Consider the following 26,686-nt stretch of genomic DNA (forward strand, 5'->3'; position numbering starts at 1 on the left):
AGATCTTTAATGCTGTCCTGCTAAACAAGGATCCCTCTTTCTTCTCCCTGCCCATGAATCTCTGCAAGCCAGAGCCAGACCTACGCAGATACATTCACACATCCTCCCTGATCCTTCCCTCAGGAGAACCGTGAATACACGAGAAACTGATTGTAAGTAAGAAAGCTAAGAGTTATGAGAAAATAAGTTACGAAACTGTTCTGTTATCTTTAGAAAAAAAATCTGTATTCAATAACAATCAAATTATAAAAGAACATGCCATATGCTGCAACCTTTCAAACCCACACACACGGGTTGGACAAATGAACAAAAAACAACTGGAAAGTTCTGATCAAGGACAGGCAAAGAAGTTTGCTAGATGCAGGTACAAATATGAAAGGTCTTTGTTCGGTTTAATTACTACTGTATGATTAATTACTCTATGAAAATACTATTAGCACATGTTCTGAATATCCACATAACAGAACAAGCCAATTTCCATCCATGCTATTCTACTTTATGGCAACAGAGGTACCCTTATGAAGCCTAGGTTTTATTAATGAGACTACATAGCAATCATATAGCATTTAACCAATTAAATTTGATAACCCTGCCCCTAGGAGATCAAAAAGTGCAGTTTAGCCCCATTTTACAGATGGGGAAACTGAGGCAGAGAAATGACATGACTTGTCAAAAGCTGCAGGAAAAATCAGTGCCAGAGCCGGGATTTGGAGTCTTGGTTGACTCAGGAATGTCTGGCCCCCACTTCTATGCTCAGATCATGTTTCTCTATATTAAAATTCCCCAAATCACTGCATCCCTGAGGTGCCTAAATATTGCCAAATCTGAGACTTTATTGCGAAGCTCGGGTAATTTACCTTCTTGAGATATATGGCGTAACTTTTCATTTCAATGCCAATAATCTATGAGGAGTTCAAACCTGAGCATTCATACCATGAGGGCCCTGTATTATATGTACATCATCTGTGATCAGCCTGGTTTTCCAGTGAAATTTTACCCAATTTCAGTGTGTTGAAGTAAACCTGAAACATAAAAAAAAAAAAAAAAAGTGATATCCAACAACACTTCCTGAATGCCAACATGGATGCTCCACAGAGCCAAGACCACCATAGGCCAAGCAACAATTCAAAGCTAGAGTCTGTAATGATGATATGAGACAAACGGCATCCCTTTGAACAGAGTGAAACGTAAAGCAGAGCTCTCGGGGGGCTCTGCTTTGTCAGATTCCTTTGACTTCTCAGCACCGCAGCCTCAATCAACTTGCATGATTTTTTTTTTATTTCTCCTTCACTTTTCTGCCCAGCTGTCAGTACCAAGCGAAGGGCATATCTGCAGGGGGAGCAGGATTTAGCCCATAGACATTTTTGACTCTTTCAGAAAGGGTTTATACAACACATATTTTCTTCCTTAGAGCAAAACAGCGCCGAAGCTATTCAACACTCTCAAGATTATAAGCGCTTGTTACCAGGTAATGCACCTGGAATTTCTGTGCTTAGTGTATGAGGTGGGCTCCTCAAGGCAAGGACCATCTTTTTGGCATGTGTTTGTACAGCACCTAGCACAATGGAACTCTGATCCACGACTGGGACCCATAGGTGCTACCATGGGACAAATAATAAATAACAGTGGCCCTGGCAGTGTAGAAGTCCAGTGCAAGAGACTACAAACCAATTTCCACCTGTTAGGAACATTGCTTCTAAACAGTGCTGGGCAAAAATTTTCCACCCTAAACCTTTTTTCAGCAAAAGATGCAGATTCAGGGACACTGAACCGTTTCATGAATTCATGCCAATTTCACCTGTTTCGGTCAAAAAACAAAAAAAAAAACAAAAAAAAAAAGCCCTAATAAAAATTCTGAAAACAATAGAAACTGTTCTTTTTTGATACCCAGCAGACTGAGGTGCCATTCTACATTCTAACGAAAAAGCAAGATGGGTAGTGAACCTTTGGGGCCTGGGAGAACAGCCGTCATCTTGTTCGTCAGAGGGGACTGAACTCAGGACCTAAAGAATAAGCCACCGAACTAAGTGTCTAGTGGATACTTGCAGCAGATTCATATTTTCTATGGATCAGCAGCATACACTGAACAGTAGGTTACACTGGCCCAAGTACATGAACTCAGCCCCATGCACCACAATGCCCTGCAGATGACTCCCGTGACTGGCAGGATCTCACTGCACGGGGTGGGGAGAAGACAGTATAGTCTGTACAGAGTTAATGGAGCAAGGGAAGAAATTATGACAGCTCCAAGCCCGAAGCCAGAATGTGGTCCAGAGTATTTTCAATGTGATTCTCTTCCATTTTGATTTAAGCTAAAATCTAGTTACCAAAGGAAATGCCATTCAGGAACATGCAGCTCTTCACATCCATATTGACACTGTTTATTGACCATCAGTTATCCTCTGGCTCTTACATCTCCCACTTACAGGTCCAGGAAGTCTGACACTGTCCTCCTGTGTCAGCCATCTCCCAGCTCAGAAGTGACAAAACCGGTCACCAAAAACGCTCTGAGGCTTGTCCTCAGGAGACTGACAGGTTATAGATCCGGCTGCTTACCTGGCGCAGACCCAAACCCTTTGCCTCCTCAATTACTCACACCACTGAACAGCGAGGTTGGCTGATGGCCTCTCCGTACACTCAGGAACAGCTGACGGCAGGGTGCTGCCTTTAAGGGCAGTCAGCGATCCAAAGCCCTCCCGCAGGAAAGGAAGGATTTTAAGTGGTTTCGGTGGCAATACGTATAACCACGGAAGTTTCACACTCTCACGGAGGATGTTGCCTGGGCTTTTTTGCCCCTTCCATCGGATGGTCTCAAAATAAATTACAGAGGCAATGGAAGCGTTTTTACGGGACCACTCCAAGAGTGAGCAAAACATGTTCTCTTAAAGGAGTTGAGGCCTTTTCATAAAGGTGGCCCAGAATTTTTACATGAAGGACCTCAACCTGGTGACAGCCAAGGTGGGAATGAGGTATCTCCTTACTCAAACCGTACATAAAGTGAATGCCCAGATATAACCACCAGATCTGGTTGAACGCAAAAAGGACCCCCTACTGGACCTCAGGCAGCCTGCCGATAGCCTATAGGCAAAAGGACATACCCTCCCGTGCAAGGCACACAGAGAGAAACCACCACTCAGGGGGTCATTAGCTGCTGCTGCTGTTATCCAGACAAGCCTCAGACTCATGACCAAACCAACAATCAAAAACCCAAGCAGGCTACATTTCGGAAAGCACCAGCAGAGCACATGCCACTCAAGGAAGAATTAACCTCAGGAACAGCATTTCCAAATACAATGGGATAAATAAGAGAGCAGCAGACTGCAGGCACAGGCAGGCTACGGAATCACAATTGTGTCCTGCTCAGGATTTTTTTCCCTTTCTTTCTTTTTTTTAAATTTCATTCACTCTTTGACATTTTCATGTTTTTTCCCCCTACAGGTTCCTACAACAGACAATCTGTCTTGTGTTGTTAGCCTTGCCCCCGAAGGCAATGCCAGGGAGTAAATAAGACTTGCTGCTTCCATGCTGCCTGCCTTAAATAACAAAGAAACTGTGACCTTCAAAAGGTCTTTGCCTATTGTTGGAAAAGTGATGCCTTATGAATGGTACCTAGCAGCAGCGAGAGGCAAAGAGGTTTCAAAACACGGCACAGAAGAGACGTGTGATGGAGTATTCGCCGTGTGACTGACTGCAACTCACTCCTTTGGGACAGGGGATTTACTACTACCATGAGGTCTCTTTATTCTTCTCCTCCTTAAGCAAGGGCTGATTAGCTCTCTTTTTACAGGAGTACAATTATTCCGAAGATTAGATCACAGCGATAGCCCACATCTGCTCCCCACTCATCTTTTTCTCTCACTCTCTTAATCCTTTCCTCCACCCCCCAATCAATTTTCCAGACAGAAGCCTGCCAATGGCTTGGTTCTTACTGTTTAGCAATCCCATCCATATATGAACTTTCACCTTTCCAGCCCTGCATGTAAGATCTATAGGAAGAGGGGCCCGGACGCTCCTGCGCCAGTTCTGAAAGCACGCCCAAATCACACCTCTGTGCACCAGATACAGGAGGGCAGGCAGGGAGCAAACGTAAGTGGCCGCTGGGCTCCCAAAACCCATTAGTTCTGGGACAGAATGGCAGCACATGTACCAGTGTGTCTCATATCTATAGTCAAGTTTTGATGCCCACTTGGTGTTCATATAATTTAGATCCCTGTAGACTTACTGCTCTATCTCCAGCCAGTCAATACAACTAATATGCATCCTTAAATGCTACCAGGGAAGGAACATTTCTACTTCAAACACAAGACCATCCTTGGCTGGAATTTGGAGGCACGGATAGGGTGAGCGCAGTACTTACTAGCTGCTTGAATCTTCACCTTGCGGCTGACCACCAGCCCAAAGCGGTTTTGAGCCATGCAGTCGTATTCGCCTTCATCGGACGACCCATCCCCCCTGACTTTCTGGAAGCGGGAGATGTACAGCGATCCATTGGCCAGCACAAAGGTGTTTTCATTCTCCACGATCAACGCCCCGTTCTTCCGCCACGTAATGGTGATGGGCGGGATTCCCTCCACCTGGCAGTCCAGCACCAGCGGCCGCTCCTGCACTGCTATGTCATCGCTGGGCTCCACCGCGAAGGCCAGCTCGGTGGAATGACCAAAATCTAGAAGATGGGGGAAAGGGGAACAAACAAAGTCAGTTACTTAATCCACAAGAAGCATCAGAGTTAAGGCTTTGACTCAGACCAGGGATTCGCAAAACCAGTCTAGAAACAACAGGTTGCTGTTATGTGTCTGGGCCACAAGTACTTTTCCCAAGAAACAGGCAAAAGCGTTTGTGCACACCCTGCTTGGCCAAGAAGACTGGAAAGGGACCACTCCAGCAAGGAATAGTTAGTTGCTCCTGACACCCTGAGGAGCACCTGGGAAGAGCTGTGCATCCAGGAGCATGCACATTCCAATAAGCAGTCTGTGTTTCATTTGAATCAGCATGGAGCTGGCCAGGGGAATACAATAAGGAGCAGCTGCAGGCAGCGTTGTTCAGAGATGCCCTAAGGGATTGAAATGAATGGGAACTGGGCATCCAAATCCTTGAGGTGTCTTAGGAAATCTCAGCCATATTGTACCCATTTCAAGACTATTAGCTGAGCCCTGACTGCTGGGGCAATGTCTGTAAAAGGAGGATTCGCTCAAACAATGGGAGCCTGTTACTTTAGAACAGCCATTCTCCACCCCATGACCCTAGGTGACAACAGAAAAAAAAGCTTCAGCTGCTCCTCTAAGCATACAGAAAGGGATGGTGGCCACGGCCCCCTGACTTATCACGACACCCCTCGGGGGTCACGACCTTCAAGTTGCAAGTTCCTTGCAATTTATTGTTTCCAGGAAGCCAGTGGTGCCTTCTGAGGGAAGCCCCTTACTTGGCAGAGTTGGGCAGCTGTTTACTTTTACCGCCTAGTGTATCTTATGCTGTAGCAGTCACGTGATGCCATGATTACACTCTTAATGAACAGTAAATTAGGCACAGTAACATTAACTCACAAACTTATGGAGCAGAAACACAAAACATCTCCTGCAAGCCCATTACACTAACTGACGTCTTTAGAACATCGGTTAACACAGAATTTCTAACACTAAGCAACCCCACACTTCACACCACAAAGATACATATTAATTTTCTCCTTTTCCCAACAGAATGTCTAAACACTATGTCCTTTGTATTTTATGCTTCATTTAGTCCAGCATACCTTTTTAGGCTATAATTTGCAATGCAGTCGTGATTACAGACTTGAAGGAAAGGTGAAAATAGGCCAGCATTTTTAAGAATAGTGCAGAATAAGTGTTTACATGCAGACCTGAAAGGTAAAAGGGGATCAAACAACAGCTGCCCTAACATAAATATTAGAAGCATGTAAACACCATGGATGGAGAATTTATTAGGGTGGTTAAGAGGAAGGATCTACTAGAGGTACTGTCAGGACACTGAGAAAAGGAAAATTTAAGCTGAGTATCAGGAAAGTCTTCTCAACAATTGTGTTTTACAAGTCTCCCAAGGGTTGTGGTGGAAGCCTCATCATGTGGGGCATTCATCAGATGCTGCTTTCAAACATGAGGAGATCAGAGAATCATAGAAGATTAGGTTTGGAAGAGACCTCAAGAGGTCATCTAGTCCAACCCCCAGCTCAAAGCAGCACGTACCCCAACTAAATCAAACTGATATGCAGTTGAACACAATCCTGCAGTTCCAGGAAGGGACCAGATCTTCAAACATGCCTCTTCCATCTGCAATTTCTACACTTCTCTGGAAAAAAAATGCTACTTGCTGCAGACTGCGTGTGCAATATCACTGGAATTCACCAATCTGCAGAACAGGTATGAGTGTCATATCTTGCTGATACTCTGTGGAAAAGTTCTCTGCTACATATTCCAGAAACCACAGCACCGAATTTACTTTCTATACACCTCGAGTCTCATCTTATTCCCTCTGATGTCAACGGGGGGCTTGCCATGGATTTTAAATGGCCCTCTCTGGAAAAACTAGTGTAACTGAGCAAAACAGCAATGTTGATGCCTTTCTGCATAGTACGTATCAGTATCTCTTCACCTTTTTATATCCTAGGAGCACATGAAAGGTTTCCAGTTTAAATTAATGGATGTAACCGTCAGTTAATCAGCAACATCCTCAACAGGTAGAGTCAGCAAAGCACACAACGGGCTCAATCCCGCATCCACTGAAATCAACAGCAAAACTCTCCCACTGATTTGCAGGGAGGAGGAGAAGAAGGCAGTAGGGCCGTAGCGGTTAAAGTTCCTTTCTTGTTACCCTGCCAATATGTCTCAGCCCTGCCCTGGAAAGTCCACTTGTAGGGGGGAGGGTGTTTAGTCTGCAGGGACTTCACTGATGTAGTTACACTGCTGCAAATTCCTTGGATGTGGACAAGATCCTACTGCCATTCTCATAGATATCATAGTTGTAATCTGGGCAACTATCTTGGTAACTTTCCAGGTACCATACGTCATCTCCTTCTCTAACTATTACTATAGAACAGGGGTCTCAAACATGCAGTCCGCGGGGTTATTTCCTGCGGCCACCAAGCTCCCCTCACCTGCCACCCCCGCTTCTCCCCAGCGCGCCGCATCCCCGCTCCTCTGCCTACCTCCAGGTGCTTCCCACTGCCAAACAGCTGTTTGGCGGCACTTGGCTCTTTCCAGGAGAGAGGGGGGAGGAGTGGAGAGCCATGCGCCCAGGGGAGGAGACAGAGAAGAGGCGGGGCAGGGGAGGGGATTTGGGGAAGGGGTTGGAATAGGGGCAGGGAGGGGGCGGAGTTGGGGTGGGGACTTTGGGTAGGGGTTGGAATGGGGGCAGGAAAAGGCAGGGCCTCATGGAACGGGTGGAGTGGGGGCAGGGCCAGGGCTTTTGTACCTTTATATGTAAGGTGTCAGTGATGCGGCCCTCGGGCCAATGTACTAGTCCTCACGTGGCCCTCCTGGTGATTTGAGTTTGAGATCCCTGCTATAGAACCATAAGCAACAAATATCAATCCAGTGTACGTGCTGCCAACAAACCCATAAACAAGTCCCTCCACTCATGCCTACCATACTTCACAAACACACACCAGGAGCCGAAACCAACTTTGAACACTCCAGGAAGGAATATGTCAGCTATACCGAAGAAAACTGTTAGAATAGGGATCGTTCACTGGGTCAGAAGGAAGTCTCACACTATGGCATCAGATGATTCTAAAACTGCCGATGGGGTTGAGAGATCAACCAGTCCCTTGTCCCAAAGCGCTATTGGTGTCATAACTTAAAATTCTGCCTTGGGATGGGTTAGCGAAGTTAACGAAATCCTAATATATGCATCTGTGTCCAGACAGAGTTCCACCAGGTGGAGTCTACCAGTGCTACGGAATCCATTCTGATCCACTGGGCTTTTCGGGTTTGGCCCAGGCTCTTATCTAAGCAGCTCTGCCTCTCTCCCACTGGCTCCAGTGGGATGAATTACTTGAGTAAGGGCTACCCACACACAGGTTTGCAGAACTGGGACCTTCATAGAGAAGTTTCCCTGGTGACCCCGAGCCAGAACTTATCATTTATATGACAGCAGGGCCTACAGGACCTCATCCAAGAACCAGATCCTAGGTGCTATATACACAGGTGACATCAAATGTGTTGAGGGGCTCTTTAGGCTCACCTTACCTGCTAGCTAAAAATAAATAAGGGAAAGCGATACAAGGTTATTTTTAAACAAAATTACCTTCTCTTCTGCTTTGTGAGCCAGGGGACTTTTCCTCTTTTTTTTTTTTTTCTTTAGTTCCTATCAATTCCTTATATACAGCAACTTAACTTGGATTACTGGGGATAGATACTGGGTGTAACCTGAGAGGAGGCACCGAGACAGAGCAAGCAAAGGAGGCAGGGTAATGCACAGCATGTCAAAGGTACTGCTGGAGAGGCAGGCATGTACACATGAAATGGACAGACTCCATTCAGCAGCAGACCCCTAAAATAAACATGCTCTCCCACCAGGTTACGAACCCTTTATTGTGTGTCTTAGAACGTCAGGATAGCCTCATGCACCTCGGTGATCTACTGGACCCTCCAACTCCTTTTTAAGAGACAGCCCTGCGGCTCTCGGCCCAGCATGCAGACAGCACAATCAGTCAATTACATTTCCCCCCAAATAAAGGAATTAGCCAAATGCTCAGCATTTTTCTGAAGCATGGGCCAGATTCTAAATAGCACCTAACACAACAGGGCCCCATTCTCTGCTGAAGCCTCTGGAGCCTTCTGTAATAAGGGTTTCTTACTCATTCAACTCCCCCTGAGTTGAGTGGGAATTTTGCCTGAGTAAAGACGGAATAAAGACTCCAGGATTTGGCCCAACAACCAATCACTGAAGAGCCTAATGAAATAAATGCCCCATCTTCCCTCTTGTCTGTTGCACGAAATTGCTTATTATTATATATACAATAAAGAAAAGAATCAACGTAATTACACACCCTTTCCCCACAATCGCTGTCATTATAATAACCATCATTAGGGGCTGTGATTGGAGATAATCATGTTTACCTCGGTAAACATTCTGCCTTGATCCTGAACGTGCACAGCTTCAACAGGAAAAGGACTGTAGCCCATCATTTAAAAAATCTGTTGCTCTCAAGTCGGTGCTGGTTCGTGGAAGGCTTGAAAGTTACTCCACGATCGCTGAACCTCGGTGTGTTTTTTATTAAGTGAGGAGCTGGATTGTGCCTTTTAGGGGACTGCTCCACCCTAGATGCATTGCAACTCACAGACCCCTCTTTGGGACCGGAATCCTACCCCCATTCCCTCTTCCTCCAGAGGGCTAGCTTCCTCCTAGCCTAGACCAGCAACAAATTACACCTCCCCAGCCCTCTCCTGGCTTTCCTATGCTTGCTGGCACCTGGGGGCTGGCTCTGCCCACTCCCCACCCGCTTATTCTGTGGACATGTAGAGTAGCAGGAACACACCCCTCTGCTTAAAGGAAGGATGGTGTTGTGGTTAGAGCACTGGCCTAAGGACTTAGGAAATTTAGGGTTAATTCCCTGCTCTGCCACAGATTTCCACCGTAGCCCTGGGCTAGTCACTTAGGGCCAGGTATTGAGGTAAAGTGCCTAACTAGTGAAATATTCAGAAGCTCTTAAGTCTTTAGATACATCGGAAAATCCCACTGGGCGCCTGTGTGTGTTTTTAGGCACCTAAATACCTTTAAAAATCGGGGCCTCGGTCTCTCAAGGCCTCAGTTCTCCTCTGTGAAATGGGGATAACAGTACTGCCCTACCTCCAAGAGGTGATAAATACATTAAGATGTTTAGGGGGTGCTCAAAAACTAAAGTAATGGGGCCATATAAGTACCTAAGACATACAGCCAGTTTCCTGTATGCGCACATTCAGGAGTGTCAGGAGGAGGGCGTCTCCACCCCATTTGTCCCTGAGGGGACACTCAGTGCACCGGCCAAAAGCACCACATAGGAAGTAAGGCGCTGAGCATCCATGGAGCAAGGAACTACTGAGCACAAATCAAATGTGGCAGAATCTGGCCACAGGTTTTACCCAGACAAAACTCCCATTGAACGAGGCCCAGTTCTGCTCATCCTTCTTCATGAAATCAATGGGATTCTCCATGTGAGAAAGGGGTATAGGACAGGGCATTCATCTTTGGCAGTTTTGCCTCAGTAAGGACTGAATTAACCCGGAAAGCCTGAGATCCTATATCACTTCCTCTGCTCACTCGGGGCCAGGTTGTGCTTCCCATATTCACCCATACTCTGTGTTACTTCACTCTCCAAGCTGTCCCATCGTTACTCAACATGGGAAAGGGTGGCACTATCAGGCTTAGGAACTGCCTGATCTAAAGTACTTTTGGCCCAGGATGGCTCTCTTTGGGTAAGATTTTGCAAAGGCTCCAATGAGAATTGATTTTCAAAGGGAGTTGGGCACCACACCTTTGAACCACGGGGGAGATTTTCCAAGTCCATTTGACTTTACACATATTGGGAAATTCAAGTCCTCTAGGACGTGGAAGGGATTACTCCCATGAAGCAAAGATTTTCCTTATCAGATTCTGGATCTTAAAAGGCAGATTCCAAACTCTGAGCCCAGGCTTTCTCCATGACAGTCAAGATTACAGTAAAAGCAATGATGACGTTAGCACAAGAATTCCCCCTGTGGGACAAAGCAGCCTCCTTTTAGACAAAGGAATGTTTACTTTAGAGGTCAACCTGGATGTAGGAGAGGATGGATAGATTAGATAGATAGATTAGATGGATAAGGACCAAACAAATGTAAACTCTTGTCTCATAAATAGCAGAGTAAATTTATCAGGAAGCCACCAATCTAGTGCAAAGTGGAAATAAACTCCATTTCTAGTCAAATGTAAACCATTCAACTTTGTAATTAATTGGGGTGAAGGGTAATTATTCAGGCCATATGCATTCATTAGAAAAGTCTAATTCCCTGATATGCCTGTCCACATCTTGGCTGTATATCAAACCTAACATCATCCCATGCAAAGTCCCTGGAAAGAGGGATTTATGAAAATAGACTCTCTGAGTCAGTGTGTGTTATATTTGCTGCCTGAAAAGATGCAAACTGTTCTAAAACTCTACTCAGCAGCCAGCTTGACTTATTACACAGAGTAACCGGGCATTGTGCAGCCAATTAACCAAATGCTTCTCTTAACTCCAGCGGACTATGCTTTGGAATTTGTGAGAGAAAATTGCTGTGGCTTCTATTAAAGGGAGGGAGGGTGAGTATTATTAGCACTGACACAAAAGAAAAGAGAAAATGACTGGAGGCCTCATCCTACAAGTGCCCTTTGAGAAATATTTAACATCTTTCCGAACAATATATGTGACAATGTATATGATTACTTAACGCAAACTATCTCCTCATATTTATCACACAGAAAAGCACACAGAGAAACCATGAGATTTACCTAGTGCTGAAAGAGAAAGAACTCTGAATGAATTAAAAGCTTAAAAGACACTTCTAAGTATTTTTTTATATAATTGCAATATTTTTTTAAACTCAACATTCATTGTGATTCCCTTTAGAAGCTTGAAAAGAAATTTTTCTATCCCTGATTTTTCCCTTTTCCATTTGGGAACCGTTTTTCCCCTCCTGTACTTTCAAAAAAGGTGAAATTAAAACGTCTTCTTTTACAAGAATAATTATTGTTATTATCTGTAATAGTGTAACTTGTAGAGGCCCCAACTTGGATCAGGGCCCCATTGTGTTAGGCGCTGTACGAACACAGGGGAAAAGAGACCATCCCTGCCCCAAAGAGTCTACAGTTTAAGCAGACAAAGCTAGTATTATGATTATTTCCAATTCACACATGAAGGAACGAGGCACTGAGAAATTAAATGACTTACTAAAGTCACACAGGAAGTCAGTGGCAGGGCCAGGAATTAAAATGGGTCCCAGTCTGGTTCAGTTCCACCATGCCCCGTCCTGTCCTCACCCAGCCCTTTGTCCCCATATGCTGTAGGAGGAGCAGCAGCTGGCATATGACATGGCTATGTAGTCTTTGCCAGCTTTAGGCTAATGGAGATGCCCCTTCACAGGGAGAATTTTCCTGTCCAATTCTCTGGACGGTTTAAATTCACCTTGCACTGTGTCAGTGGCACAACGTGACCTTGTTCAACTACCGAATCCAGCCTCATGTATCCTACTGAATACAAGGGGCCTGACTGTCCTCTGCATTATTCCACTGTCAATGGGGCCTCATGGGCATAAACCTGGAGGAACGCAATGAGAAGTTCGGCCCAAGGTGCCTTACCCACAGATCTATCATGGTTAGTAAAGGTAAATGCCTATGGACATTTGGCAGCAGGATCAGAGCCTTTAATAGTCAACTGCAGAGCCAGCAGAAAGATGAGCACAAACCAACTGTTCTTTGGTCAGGTCCTACAAAAAATGGCTACTATTTTGCTTTCTATATTTCTCAGTAACATGGGGAGACGAACATAAAACAATTAATAAAATGGGGGAGTTAAAGGAACATGTCGACAAGGATGACCCAATGGATACAGTGCACATGGATTTCCAGAAAGCCTTTGAGAAGGTCCCTCACCAAAGTTTTAAGCAAACTAAGAAGTCATGGGATAAGACGGTAGGTTCTCTCATCGAATAGTAACCGGTTAAAAGACAGGGCAGGAATAAATGGTTAGTTTTCACAGTGGAAAGTGGTAAATAGCAGAGTCCCCCAAGGGTCTGTACTGGGACCAGTTCTGTTCAACATATTCATAAACAATCTGGAGAAAGGTGTAAACAATGACGTTGCAAAGTTTGCAGATGATACAAAATTACTCAAGATAGTTAAGTCCAAAGCAGACTGCAAAGAGTTACAAGGGGATCTCACAAAACTCGGTGACTGGGCAACAAAATGGCAGATGAAATTCAATGTTGATAAATGCAAAGTAATGAACATTGGAAAATGTAATCCCAACTATACATACAAAATGATGAGACAAAATTAGCTGGTACCACTCTAAGAAAGAGATCTTGGGGCCACTGTAGTAAATCTCTGAAAACATCCACTCACTGTGCAGCGGCAGTCAAGAGCATGAACAGAATGTTAGGAACCATTAAGAAGGGATAGCTAATAAGACAGAAAATATCATAGTGCCACTATATAAAGCCATGGTAGGCCCAAACCTTGAATACGGCGTGCAGTTCTGGTCACCCCATCTCAAAAAAACTGTATTAAAATTAGACAAGGTGCAGAGAAGGGCAACAAAACCGATAAGGGGGACGGAACCGCTTCCATATGAGGAGAGAGTAAAAAGACTGGGATTGCTCATCTTGGAAAAAAGATGATTGGGGAGGACATGACAGAGGTCTATAAAATCATGACTGATGTGGAGAAACTGAGTGGAGAAGTGTTATTTATTCCTTCACATAACACAAGAACCAGGGGGGTCACCCAATGAATTTAATAGGCAGAAGGTTTAAAATAAACAAAAAGAAATACACAGTCAACCTATGGTGCTCAGTGCCAAGCGATATTGTGACAGCCAAAACTATAACTGGGTTCAAAAAAGAATTAGATACGTTCATGGCGGATAGTTCCATCAGTGGCTATTAGCCAAGATGGTCAAGGATGCAACCCCATGCTCTTGGTGTCCCTGAGCCTCTGCCTGCCAGATGCTGGGACAGACAACAGGGGATGGATCACTCAATAAATTGCCCTGTTCTGTTTATTACATCACAAGCACCTGGCATTGACCACCATGGACTATTGGTCTGACCCAGTATGGCAATTCTTATGTCCCTATTAGAGAGTTAGGACCTGATGGAGGTTCTCCAGCAGATTACAACTGTTTCAAGGCTGATGAAATTGGGAACCTAAAAATCTGGACAGTGTCCCTTTAAATCTGCCTGAAGATGACCAAGTCACTGACCAGTAAAGCCCTACTCTGTAGTATAGTGCAAACTGGCTCTTTAGGGCATTCAGAAAATTTACATTTAAAGAAGAGAACAGACTATAAGGGTCCCTAGTAAAGTTTACCAGCATTGAATTTTTTTATCCCCTTTCCATTGGGATGGGAGGTTATATAAAGTGATTTTCCAATCGGTGCACATAAAACATATCCATCATTCGTGGGAGAGCACGAGGACTTTGCCAAGGATAACGCAGCACCTCTGGGACATCGGACCTAGGGCCCAGCCCAGGCCTCTTCACCCAGGGACTGCAGCCATAGAGAGGATGTTTGGGCCCACTGTCATAAACAGATAGCTAAGGGTTAATGTCTCTTTCACCTATAAAGGGTTAACAAACAGTGACCTGCAAACACCTGACCAGAGGACCAATCAGATGACAAGATACTTTCAAATCTCGTGGAGGGAAGCCTTTGTTTGTGGGTTTTGGGTTTGGCTTTGTTCTCTCTGAGTCCTAGAGGGGGCTAGCGGTGTAACCAGGTTTCTGCCAATCTCCCTTCTACAGTCTCTTATCTGTTCAGAATTGTAAGTAGAAAAGGCGGCCATAGGCTTTTAATTTGTTTTCTTTTTCATTTGCATATGTGTACTTGCTGGAAGTAGCTTAAATTGTGTTTCTGCTGGAGAAAGTTTCTTTCTATTGTCTATAAGTTGAAAGACCCTGTACTGTTTACCATCTAAACTGCAGACATAAATCTTTTACTTCTTTCTTTCTTTTTTTATTAAAAGCTTTGCTTTAAAAAAAAAAAAAGACCCACTACATCAAGTTTGCTGACTGGCTCCCATTTCACCTCCGTTGCAGATGCTTTAGGGCCCCAGTACAATTGCCCCTTCTCTCATCAGCCGCACCCACCGATGCTGATGAACATTTTGCCTAAGTAAGGGGCAAGTATGAAGTCAAGAATCAGTTTCCCATTCAGCAGAATGGCCCCCAATGTTATAAACTAGAGTGGACAATTCCCAGGGGCTCAAACTCTAAATACAGTGACAACAAGGAAATCAGGTGAGAAAAATTCAAAACTCTACGACCCGCTCCGGAGTGAGACCCAAAACATGTTGGCTGTGACCATCTTTAAACAAAGCCGTAGCCAGCGGGGCTCTCAGCTGGAAGGATGGTCCAGGGTTCCAGGGTTAGGCACCAATCTCAGACTCAGGAGGCCCGAATTCAATTCCCAGTCTATTTGGGAATACCTGGAAAGGGAGAAGACCTCTTCCAGATTGATCTATTGAGTGGAATTAGTCAACAATAAGGTGTTCATAGAGTAGGCAGTCACCCTGGAGTATAGGATGCATTATTATTATTTAGATTACAGACGAGCTTAGAGACTTCAAACGAGACCACATCTCCATTGGGCTGGGTGCTGTACACACACACATAGTAAGATACAGTCCCTGCCACAAAGAACTATAATAGACAAGACAGAGGCACGGAGAGATGAAATGATTTGCTTAAGGTCATATGGTAAGTTAGTGGGTCCCCTAACTTACCATGTGACCTTGAGCAAATCATTTCACGTTATTGCGGCCTGGAGCAAGTTAGAGCAGCCTTTGTTCTGCTCTAACAGTGCACGAGGAAGAGCCAGGCACAGAGCAGCAGCAGCAGGATTAAGGGAGCATATACACACCCTGACTCATACTCTGTACAGTTTGGCCACATGCAAGGATCTTGCCCTCAAACTTTGACCTATATAACTTTTGTGTAAGTATTTCAGACACAGATCCTCAAGATCCCACTGCAGCTACGGGAAGTCAACCACATCGGATACCCAACAGCTGATTCACATTATGTGCATCAAAGCAGGGCAAAAACACCCAATGTCCTTGTCAACATGCCCATGTCAATCAACCTCTCGGAAAACATGGGTTACTTGTAGCTTCCAAAGCAGAGTGGGCAGGGTAGGGATTATCACCCATCCTCTTCCAAAGGCGGGAACATGCTCTGTTTCATACAGCTGCATCAGAAAGCACAGACACTGTGGTGACCCCAGCCTTGTGACCAATGGTTGTACCTTTTGCTCTTCATACAACAAGTTATATGAAGAAGCCACCAGGCACAGCAGGGTCCCAGACAACCACCTGTACTAAATACGCTCAAACATGCCAGGCCGAGCTACATGCACACTGATGCTCTGGCTGCTTCTAAACCACTGAGCACAGGGAGTGCCATTAGAAGGCCACAAACTATTTAAAGGGATATTTCCCTATCTCTCTTCATTATAGCTAGAAACAACCACCATCACGGCACCGAACAATCCAAAATGTCTCACAGAGCATCGGTTCTGTTCTTTTTATTATATTTTGTTTTTTTTAACTTCTGTCCCTGGTCCCCACTCTTCCTTCAAGACCATTTTCTTCTCTAATTTGTCCTTCTCCCTCATTTTTTTAACATCAGGCATATTCTCTCTTTTTCATTCTTTCTCTCCTGCAACCACACTTTGGTCCTCCTCTCTGTCCCTTGGGGAGCAAAGTGCAATTGCTCCTCACTCTCCAAATACGACTATGTCGATACCCCACGTGACATGTCAGCCTCAGGAACTCTTTCCTGCCCCCAAACATGACACTCATTGTAACCCTGTGTCTGGGTCCCACTGACCTTTCAGAAGGTGAATGGGAACCTTCCGCACTGACTTCCAGGGGCACTGGGTCAAGTCCTCCTGTCCGTGGGGCAGAACTGCCACCTGTAGGTATCTGAGCTAACCAATGCCCAGCGATAGCGCTGGGATCCAGAAGGAAATGGATCCTCCACAATGTGGACCCTGCAAGCCTTCCAAGGGAAAACTGGCCACACCATCCCTATCTGGCACCCCAGGGTGCCTGGTGCTTCACAAGTAGAATGATGGCAGGGAAACTGTCCTCGAGAGCTCTCCCTCCAAACTGATGGCAGCAATGCCACGCACCTCAGGTAGGTGAGAAGAAAGGGGGCTGGGCGGTAAAGGGGATTCTGTCTTGAGACTGCTGGACACATAGAGACCCTGCAGTTCTCTCTCTAGCATCACAGGTCTACAGCCCCCACTCAGAGTCTCCCCAAGCCGTGGGCTACACAGTCCTGGATTGGAAGATGACCATATGACAGACATAGCAGGTTTCTTTGGGGGAAAAATTCCCCAGTGTATCCTTAATCTAATCTTTGGGGTGTTTTGTTAATTCCCAGGGGATTTAAAGAAGATACCAACCACACTAGCTCTTTCTATCCCCTTAGATTCCCTTTGCCTTATCACTTTTCATTCCACATCTTACTGAAAATGAACAGAGGCAAACGTGATGGAGATATAAGAAGTACCAAGGGCTTGCTGATCAGTACTGGCTCCACCTCCAGGGGGCATCAGTTGAGTGGGCCACTCATCAGAGTTGCTTTCAAATGAAATATCAGCACTCTCCCTCTTCATACTCATTGTGTGGGTTTGAGCTGCAAAGATACCTTCGGAAAAGCACTGGTTTACAAAAGAGCTGCCATACCGGGTCAGACCCATGGCCCATCTAACCCAGTATCCAGTCTTCCAACAGCAGCCAGTGACAGATGCCCCAGAGGAAAAGAGCAGAACAGGGCAATTATCCAGTGGTCCATCCCCTGTCATCCAATCCCAGCTTCTGCCAAAGAAAGAAAAAAAACCCAGCTTTTGTTTTACGATTAGCTTCATCAAAACAATGAGCAAAAATTAAACGAATCCTTTTCTCTGCTATGAAACTCCGGTTTTAAATTACCAAAGCAGCAGCAGGTTTGGCCTGTTAAGTGTCCAGGCTCCACTCAAGTGCACGCTGCGGTGGGACAGTGACATCTGATATAATAGCAACACCAGATTAGCAGCTATGCGCTTTTCCCAATACGTCAGCCTGCTTCCCTCGCTCTTCGTTTAAAGTGCAATTATTGACATGTCTGCCCCCTTGAACATTGGTTTTATACGCTTGCCAGTGACTCCCGAACATGTGTCAACAATTATTTTTATTTTCTTGAAAAACCGAAATGTTGCATATTCGTTTGGATAAAGTGACTGGGTAGGTTTTCATGAGTTCTGCTCTGTAATTTATTAGTTTCCAAACTCTGTAAAACGACAAGCTCCAGTAAAGTTCAAATAAGTTGGTGATTCCAAAGTAATTTTGATTTGACTATTTCCCCTCCCACCACATTTGGATTTAGGAGAATTTAAATTAAAATTCTTAATCTGCAAAAGGTTTGCCTGGCTTGTCTGGTTAGATCAAATAAAAAGGTGATATTATGGGTCAAAACACCACAAAGCCGCTCATGTTCTGAGGCTGTTACAATCTGCAAAATGAAATGCATGGCATGCTCTCTAATCAATGCAGAATTAGCTCTCTGCTTTCAACAGGAAAAAGCCAGAAGCTCAGCATGGAGCTATACCTACACGCTGCTCCTCACACAGAAACCACACGTTTCGGGCCCGATCCTGCTCCTGCTGAAATCAATAAGAAAGCTCCCATTGACTTCAATGGGAGTAGAAGCCAGCCTTTGAATGTTAGTGCTGCACCATGGTGATAAAGCCAGGCTCTCTTGATCTCAACACGTCAGACAAAGGAGTAACTTTTAGGCAGTGGGGAAGCGAACACATGGGGGTAGGGGGGAATAAAGGAGCACACACTAAATGGAACTGCTTCTAAAGTATCTGCAGAGCATAGCGGAGAAGGGGCTGGTGCTGCCTGGGATCCGTGCTCTGCTCCTAACATGCTCCAAGAGGAAGAGGGGAGAGAGAGAGAAATTCCAGGCACAAAGAAGGGAATCAGAAAAGTAAAGTCAGCGTGAAGGAAAAAAGAAAGATAGTTCCTTGTTCGTATGTATTCAGTAAAAACGCCTTCTCTGCTGTTACAGCTAGGAGCCTGATTCTGCTCTCATGTGTGCCATGGAAATGACACCAGTAAAGTCAGTGGAGTCACACTGGCATAGAAATGGAGTGGGGGGCGGGGAGTCAGGATTGTAATATAGACCATGGGCCCAAATCTATATTCTTTATATGCTCTCAACTCCCAATGGACTTCCCAGGGAGTTTGGGGAGTAGGAGGACAGCAGGATGATACATAATAAAGAACAGGAAGAAATGATTAGACAGATGTATAACGTTTCTATCTGTACTTCCATTACGCTGAGTCACATCTAGCTGCTTGGGTCGGGGACTGACTATATGTACAGCACCTGACACCAGGGGCACTATCTGCATTAGCCATTAGGGGCTGTTGAAATATAAATATTAAATAATAATAGGCACCCTGACACCATGGGGTTGGGCATCTCTGCCATGATGTTATTACAATAACAATCATTGTATACTTTCACAGTACGGTGATCCAGGCATACTCTACACTCTCTTTTCAGCACTCTTAGGCCATGTCTACATCTAAAATTTTGCAGCGCTGGTTGTTACAGCTGTATTAGTACAGCTGTATAGGGCCAGCGCTGCAGAGTGGCCACACTTACAGCAACCAGCGCTGCAAGTGGTGTTAGATGTGGCCACACTGCAGCGCTGTTGGGCGGCTTCAAGGGGTTTTGGGGAAGGCGAGAGCAAACCGGGGAAGGAGACCAGCTTCGCCGCGGTTTGCTCTCGCGTTCCGCGAACCACCCTGCAAACCGCAGGGAAGGAGACCTGCTTGCTCGGGGGTTCGGCGAACGCGAGAGCAAACCGGGGAAGGAGACCAGCTTCGCCGCGGTTTGCTCTCGCGTTCCGCGAACCACCCTGCAAACCGCAGGGAAGGAGACCTGCTTGCTCGGGGGTTCGGCGAACGCGAGAGCAAACCGGGGAAGGAGACCAGCTTCGCTGCGGTTTGCTCTCGCGTTCCGCGAACCACCGTGCAAACCGCAGGGAAGGAGACCTGCTTGTTCGGGGAACGCGAGAGCAAACCGCGGCGAAGCTGGTCTCCTTCCCCGGTTTGCTCTCGCGTTCGCCGAACACCCGAGCAAGCAGGTCTCCTTCCCTGCGGTTTGCAGGGTGGTTCGCGGAACGCGAGAGCAAACCGCGGCGAAGCTGGTCTCCTTCCCCGGTTTGCTCTCGCCTTCCCGGAACCACCCAGCAAACCTCAGGGAAGGAGACCTGCTTGCTCGGGGTTCGGGGAACGCGAGAGCAAGCCGGGGAAGGAGACCAGCTTGATTACCAGAGGCTTCCTCAGGTATGCTGGGATACCTGCTTATTCCACGGAGGTCAAGAAAAGCGCTGGTAAGTGACTATACTTGATTACCAGCGCTGGATCACCAGCGCTGGATCCTCTACACCCGAGACAAAACGGGAGTACGGCCAGCGCTGCAAACAGGGAGTTGCAGCGCTGGTGGTGCCCTGCAGATGTGTACACCTCCTAAGTTGCAGCGCTGTAACTCCCTCACCAGCGCTGCAACTTTCTGATGTAGACAAGCCCTTAGGTTTTACATGTAACTTTGTTATTGTTAGACAACCCTTGCTGTCATTTTATTAACCATGAGATTCTGATTGCAAATGAAAACTGATCAGCTCTCCGTACTTAAACACATTCTCAAGCTGAACTCCCTGAACGAAACAAAGACTGAATGCAGGTTTGAATTTCATATATTGTCTTTGAGTTTTATTAGGGAAATGATACCAGATACCCTGCAAGTATTTTAAGAGAAAAGACAGGGTCTTATGCCAATTTAGGAGAAAGCAATCCCTTTTCACATTAAAAAAACCTAAAGCCATGTAGAATAGGAATTAGCGAAAGCTTATAGCTTCAATAATTTAAAAGTTAAGCCTACTTAAATATAAATGACAACATTTAATTCCAAGGCTGTTACTAAGCAGAGCCTGGGTGCATCTCATATCCTGTGCCTTTCTTTGAATGCAGGGCTCAGCAGTGACAGACAAAAGCTGTCCATCACCCAGAACAAAGAACTTCAGGAAATTAAAAAAAGAGGAAATACTGTCTTGAAACTGAACCCAGCTCCCATGAACGGAGCCCCCAACCGGTTCAGCTTTCACTTGGTTTATTTAAGAAGCAGCCTACACTAATTTTGGAAAGTTTGAAAAACACGAGGCTGGAACTCAAGCATTATGTAACGAAAAGAGAGAGCGTCCTGAGAAAAAGAAAGCCCAACGTGACATAGTACCTCCTGTATGCAGAACCTATGAGTCACAACCTCCATCACAGTGGAAAAGGTTTCTATTGAGTTACTGATTGACATACATATAGAATGTTTTATTAAATTCAGCAGAGCACAGAAACTTACACTCATTGTTTCTACAGTGTTAAGCCTATCGGGGGGGGGGGCAGAAATCCTAGAATAAGAAGGAAAAAACAACAATCTTTTAAACCGCAGCTAAATGTTCCTAAGAAGGACCAAGAAAGCACACCACAAAGTCACCAAAACAACTACACACTGCAATACAAACAAAAACATGATGCAATCTAAGAGGTCAGTAAACAATAAAGTAATAATAAGCTTGATTTTTGAAGGTTAAACTTTCAATAACTTGCAATGAAAAAAAGAGGTAAAAACACCAGAAGTATTAATTCAATCACCTTAATTGCACTATTATCTATCCAGAAATCATACCAGGCTGATTGTAATAAGGAGACCTGTCTCATTACTGTTCAATTCATCACTGTTTTTATGTTTTCCAATAGCTACACACACTTCTTCTACCATTGGCTGCTAAGGACCATGCAGCGGGTTCGTTACTGTAATAACCCAGCAACCTGATTTCCTAATCATTTTTCATACACTCAGATTAAGTGTAACACTATTCTCCTGTTCAGAGAAGGCTACGCTGTTCCTCAAACAACTCGTACTGTATTTTGTTCAGGTTCCTCCCAAACAGGGGAGGGGGAAAGAGAGAAAATCATTTTCCCATATGAATATTCCCACCTTTGCCAAAGAAGATCACTTGCCTTTCTTGGCTCTGTTTTTACCTTGATTTTGTATGTTAAGGGCACCCAGAGTAGGGGAGAAAATGTTACAATTTAGCAGCAGGGTTTGTGGTAGGTCCAGGGGAAAATCCCTTTGATGTTTTTGTAGTTCAGCCTTAGACCTGTGGGGGTGTTACTAGTTGTGTTGCCGTTTGTGTGAACTAAAGCCAAGTATTACATGAAAGCATCACACTTGTAGGTTTAAAATAGTTTATTTATTTCCCTTGTAACTTTCACTATAACTTCTTCCCTGTTAGCTATCATTTGCACTGACAAGGATTGTTCATTTTATGTTAGGATTTCTCCTCTCCTCCCACACACACACTCTCCAGTGTGTGTATATTCTTCCAGGTGGGAATTCTAAGTAGTAATGGTGCAAACAGCACTGCAATCATAGGAATTAACGTTGGTGTTACTGAGTGAGCTATCTGTGATAATAAATGCCATGGGCTCCATTCTGAATCTATATGGGGGGTGGGGGAGTCTTTCCTTTCTTCCAGTTAAACAAATGGCATTTCTAAAATAGTTGGGACATTTCCAATTAATTTGGTTTATCATTTGAAAGGCCATCACAAAATGCTACAGGAACATCTCTGGGGGAGGGGAATCCCCCATTATTTAAGTGTATATCCCCTGCTCTCCAACCTACACAGCTACACACAATCTTCCCCACTGAAGCCAATCGAGATTTAAACTTCAAAAACCTGGCCAGAGAACGTTTTAAACGGCTTAGCTTGCAGTTTTCCAGCATAACCCTGCCCCCCCTCCCCCGCACCTCCATAAGAACCCGCTTGATAGGGGAAATCCTGTCGAACTTTGCAAACATGTGATGCTAATGCAGAACATGGGGATGGAATAAAATGCCTCTGTGGGGGGGTGTGAGACACACACACACACACTAAAAAAGTTTACTCGGCGCTTCCAAATGCCGCTCACAGACATCTGGCCCGGTTTCAGGATGACTCAGACCCAGATGAAGTCAGAAGGGTATTTCAGTGCAAGGATGAGCCTACCTGATGCAACTGATGTGACTGGAGCTGCTGGCCGGAGCCCCGAAAAGAGCGAGTCTCTATACTAATGAACTGCCGGAGGGGGGGTAATAGCCAAGCCAGCAAGTGCTGCGCGGCCCCGGAGCCGGGGTGGGGGTGCAGAGAGCGAACAAGCCGTTTGCAGCAGGAGTAGTCGCGGCTGCTTGGCAAATTTCCCTGCTTGGAAAGGAGCTTGTTGACAGAACCATGTGCTCCCAGCAAAGCAGCGAGGAGAATCAAAACACAGACGGGGAGTGTGTGGCTGGATCAGCGCGGGTGCCCCCCCCCCCCGCCCTCCATTAAAGCAAGGCAGAAAATCAGGCACAAATTCCGGTGCAAATGCCCCAGCACGAGAGGGGCTCAGCAACGCACCCGGAGCCGGGGTAGAGGGAAGGGCGTGGGGGTCTCTCCCTCCCCCCGGGCGGGCTGCAGAAGGAGCCCCGCTTACCTCCCGCGAAGGCGAGCAGCAGGAAGCCGAACACGCCGGCCGGCAGAGGGGAGCCGGGGGAAGCCATGGACCCACTTTTGGCGTGGCTGGTGTTTCTCCTCCTCGGCGATCGGGGGTGGAAAATGCAGCTGGAGGGGGGCGGAGAATCGGCCCCCCCAAAAAGCGGGCTTCAAGCTCCCCCCAAAAAAATCCGTAAAGCACCGAAATGGAAAAAGGGGGTGGGGGTGGGTGGAAGCCAACCTAGATCCTCATGGTGCGAGCGCTGCCTAAGACAATTGGTGGCTGGAGAGGCTGGAATGGGCTTGCGCCATCTTGCACATCTATCAGGGATCTGTCAGCATCTCCCTTTGCTCTTTGCAAACACACAGGCATGAACATTGCTGCCTCCTCTACACCGGGGCCAGCGATCCCTCTCTTCCCCCCTCTCTCTCTCTCTCCTGGAGGCCCCTTCTGGGGAACAAAAGATCCAACTGGCGCTTTATGCGACTGGACATTTCAAGGCAAAGCAAACGGATCCCCTCCTTACCCCACCAGGCTTTGAACTGGAGCCTGGCTAGTCCAGGGGGACATCAAAAGGCTCATGCACTTTCTTTCATAAGCCGGCGAATAGCTGCTTTCTTTCCTGAGATTCAGGGGAGCCGGTCATTTTGCAGAGCATGAAGGAAAAGGCAGAGAGGGGAGTCCAAGAAAAAGTGATGCTCATGTTCGCACCGTAGTTTAAAAAAACAAATTAAATGACACACACAAAAAAAATGTTGCATGGGAACCTTTTGCCTTTGGCCCAACTACAAATACCGCTGCCTGTTTTTATTTTTGCTCTGGATTAGCTCAATGAAAGGGCACCCTCCACCAATTGTTTGGGGTTTGTGCAAATGCAAAGCATGTGCTTCATTTATTGCACTCTGCAAAAGCATCCCAGGAGGCAGCTTTGAGAGAACAGCGGTTCTACAAAATAGAGTTGCATTGTGTTTCTCTGCATCATTGAATTCCTCCGGATTTATGCTGGTGTGACTGAGGAGGGGGTATTTGGCCCACTGATGCAAAGAGCAAGAGACGATCTCCTATTTAATATGGTAAAACTTGTCCACCGTTGGGTCAGATGAAGGGGATTTGGACAGTTAGACTGAAGTTAAAGAAATTAAAATATCCCCCCCCCCATAAAAACAAGACATATTGGACTAAATTTATTCCTAGTGTATCTTGACTGGAGTCAGTGCATTTATACAACAGGGATGAGTTTAGTCTACTGGAAATTAATTAAAGCAAACTTCTACCATGTGAACAAATGGATCTTAAAATAGAGCTCTGCTCTCTAAATCAAGCAATTCAAAGAGAGAGGAATTACAAAGGAAGTATGTTATGCATTTACCTGCTGCATATAAGAGAGAGAGCGCAACAGTAAGCAAGATGCTGAAGACAAGATTTCTACTCTCTAAAACAAAGCCATAGGGAAGAACTCCTCTAGCTCCCATGTGCTGTCCCTCCCCCACCACCCCACTGTTGTAGAGGATATAAACAACATTTCTGTCTATAAAGGACTGATTTATTGCACTGAAAGAAAAGAGAAAATTGCTTTACATGCTAATTCTAGAAGATCAAATTAAGATCTAACAAATTATTTTACACTTTAAGAAAGGGACCATTTGTCTTGCAGAGGTAAGCATAACTCTTCAGGGCAATGTTATTCTTCTTAATAATCCTTTGTGGTCAGGTTCTGAAGGAAATGGCTTTTTTTTTTCTCTAACTGACTTCTTGTCTTGGGGGGATGTTTTAAATATGGGAACATCTTGAATCTTGTTCGCCTGAATTTAATTCACTGTGCCAACAATCAGGAATGTGCACAGGACTAGAAAAGAAGTAACTTTGGTCCCTTTTGTACAAGATGTACAAACGAAGTTAAAAAAGTATCAGTGAAACATTTCCAGCTGAAGTTAGGAACTGTTCAGGTAGCTTAAATCCACAGCAATGAACTTTGAACAACAAAAAAAGACACTAACTTTTCTAAATGCGCACACAGGAGCAGAGAGAGGGGGAGGTTTATACATAAACTGTATTTCTATTTATTATTTGTATTACAGTTCAGTACCTATAGGCCCCAAGGAAGATCATTGTGGTAGGTGATTTACAAACATAGTGAGAGACATTCCCTGTCCCTAGACAGCTTATGCACCAAGAAAGTTGGAGGGTCAAAGGGGAAACCAATAGTTAGAGCATGTAGCTCTTACATAGTGCTCTTCATTCCTGGGTCTCAAAGCATGTAACAAAGGAAGGAGGTCAGTATCGTTATCCTCATTTTACAGATGGGGAAACCAGGGCACTGAAGTGACATCGCCTTGTACAAGCTCACGCAGCAGGTCAGCAAGAGAAGCAGGAATAAAACCCAGAGCTTCTGACTCCCAGCACAATACCCCTGTCGTAAACAGATAAGTAAGAGTTAATAAAACAGGAGTACTTTTTATCTCTTTTGCCTGTACAGGGTTAACAAGATCAGTGAGCCTGGCTGTCACCTGAGCAGAGGACCAATCAGGGGACAGGATACTTTCAAATCTTGAGGGAGGGAAGTTTTTGTGTGTGCTGTTAGTGTTTGGTTGTTGTTCACTCTGGGGGCTCAGAGGGACCAGATGTGCAACCAGGTTTTTCTCCAATCTCTCCGATACAGGCTCTTATAAGTTCAGAATAGTGAGTACTAGGTAGATAAGGTGAGTTAGGCTTATGTTTGTTTTCTTTATTTGCAAATGTGTATTTGGCTGGAAGGAGTTCAAATTTGTATTTTGCTAAAAGGATTTTAATTTGTACTTGTATACTTAGGCTAGGAGGGTATTCCCAGTGTCTATAGCTGAAAGACCCTGTAACATATTCCATCTTAAATTTACAAAGATAATTTTTACTGTTTTTTCTTTCTTTAATTAAAAGCTTTTCTTGTTTAAGAACCTGATTGTTTTTTTTATTCTGGTGAGACCCCAGGGGACTGGGTCTGGATTCACCAGGGAATTGGTGGGGAGAAAGGAGGGAAGGGGGAGAGAGGTTAATTTTCTCTCTGTGTTAGGATTACTTTCTCTCTCAGGGAGAGTCTGGGAGGGGGAGAGAAGGAGGGGGAAGGTGGATTTTCCTCTGTTTTAAGATTCAAGGAATTTGAATCACAGTGATCTTCCAGGGTAACCCAGGGTGGGGAAGCCTGGGAGAGGCAACAGTGAGGGAAAGGGTTTACTTTCCTTGTGTTAAGATCCAGAGGGACTGGGTCTTGGGGTCCCCGGGCAAGGTTTGGGGGGACCAGAGTGTACCAGGCACTGGAATTCCTGGTTGGTGGCAGCGCTACAAGTACTGAGCTGGTAATTGAGCTTAGAGGAATTCATGCTGGTACCCCATCTTTTGGACGCTAAAGTTCAGAGTGG

The 26,686-nt window shown here is 45.4% G+C and overlaps 1 protein-coding gene across 1 annotated transcript in view; it reads right to left on the reverse strand.

Annotated features, from left to right (window-relative positions):
* IGDCC3 (immunoglobulin superfamily DCC subclass member 3) overlaps positions 1-23,361 on the reverse strand; it is a 187,659-nt gene extending 164,298 nt beyond the window's left edge. The window contains exons 1-2 of the mRNA XM_050967469.1: positions 23,295-23,361; positions 4,358-4,663 (exon numbers count right to left, since the gene is read on the reverse strand). Coding sequence (XP_050823426.1) covers positions 4,358-4,663; positions 23,295-23,361 — 373 coding nt within the window. The remainder of the gene's footprint in view (positions 1-4,357; positions 4,664-23,294) is intronic.
* Between the last annotated feature and the right edge of the window lie 3,325 nt (positions 23,362-26,686).

Source organism: Gopherus flavomarginatus, chromosome 9 (genome assembly GCF_025201925.1).
Source record: "Gopherus flavomarginatus isolate rGopFla2 chromosome 9, rGopFla2.mat.asm, whole genome shotgun sequence".
Classification (NCBI taxonomy): domain Eukaryota; kingdom Metazoa; phylum Chordata; order Testudines; family Testudinidae; genus Gopherus; species Gopherus flavomarginatus.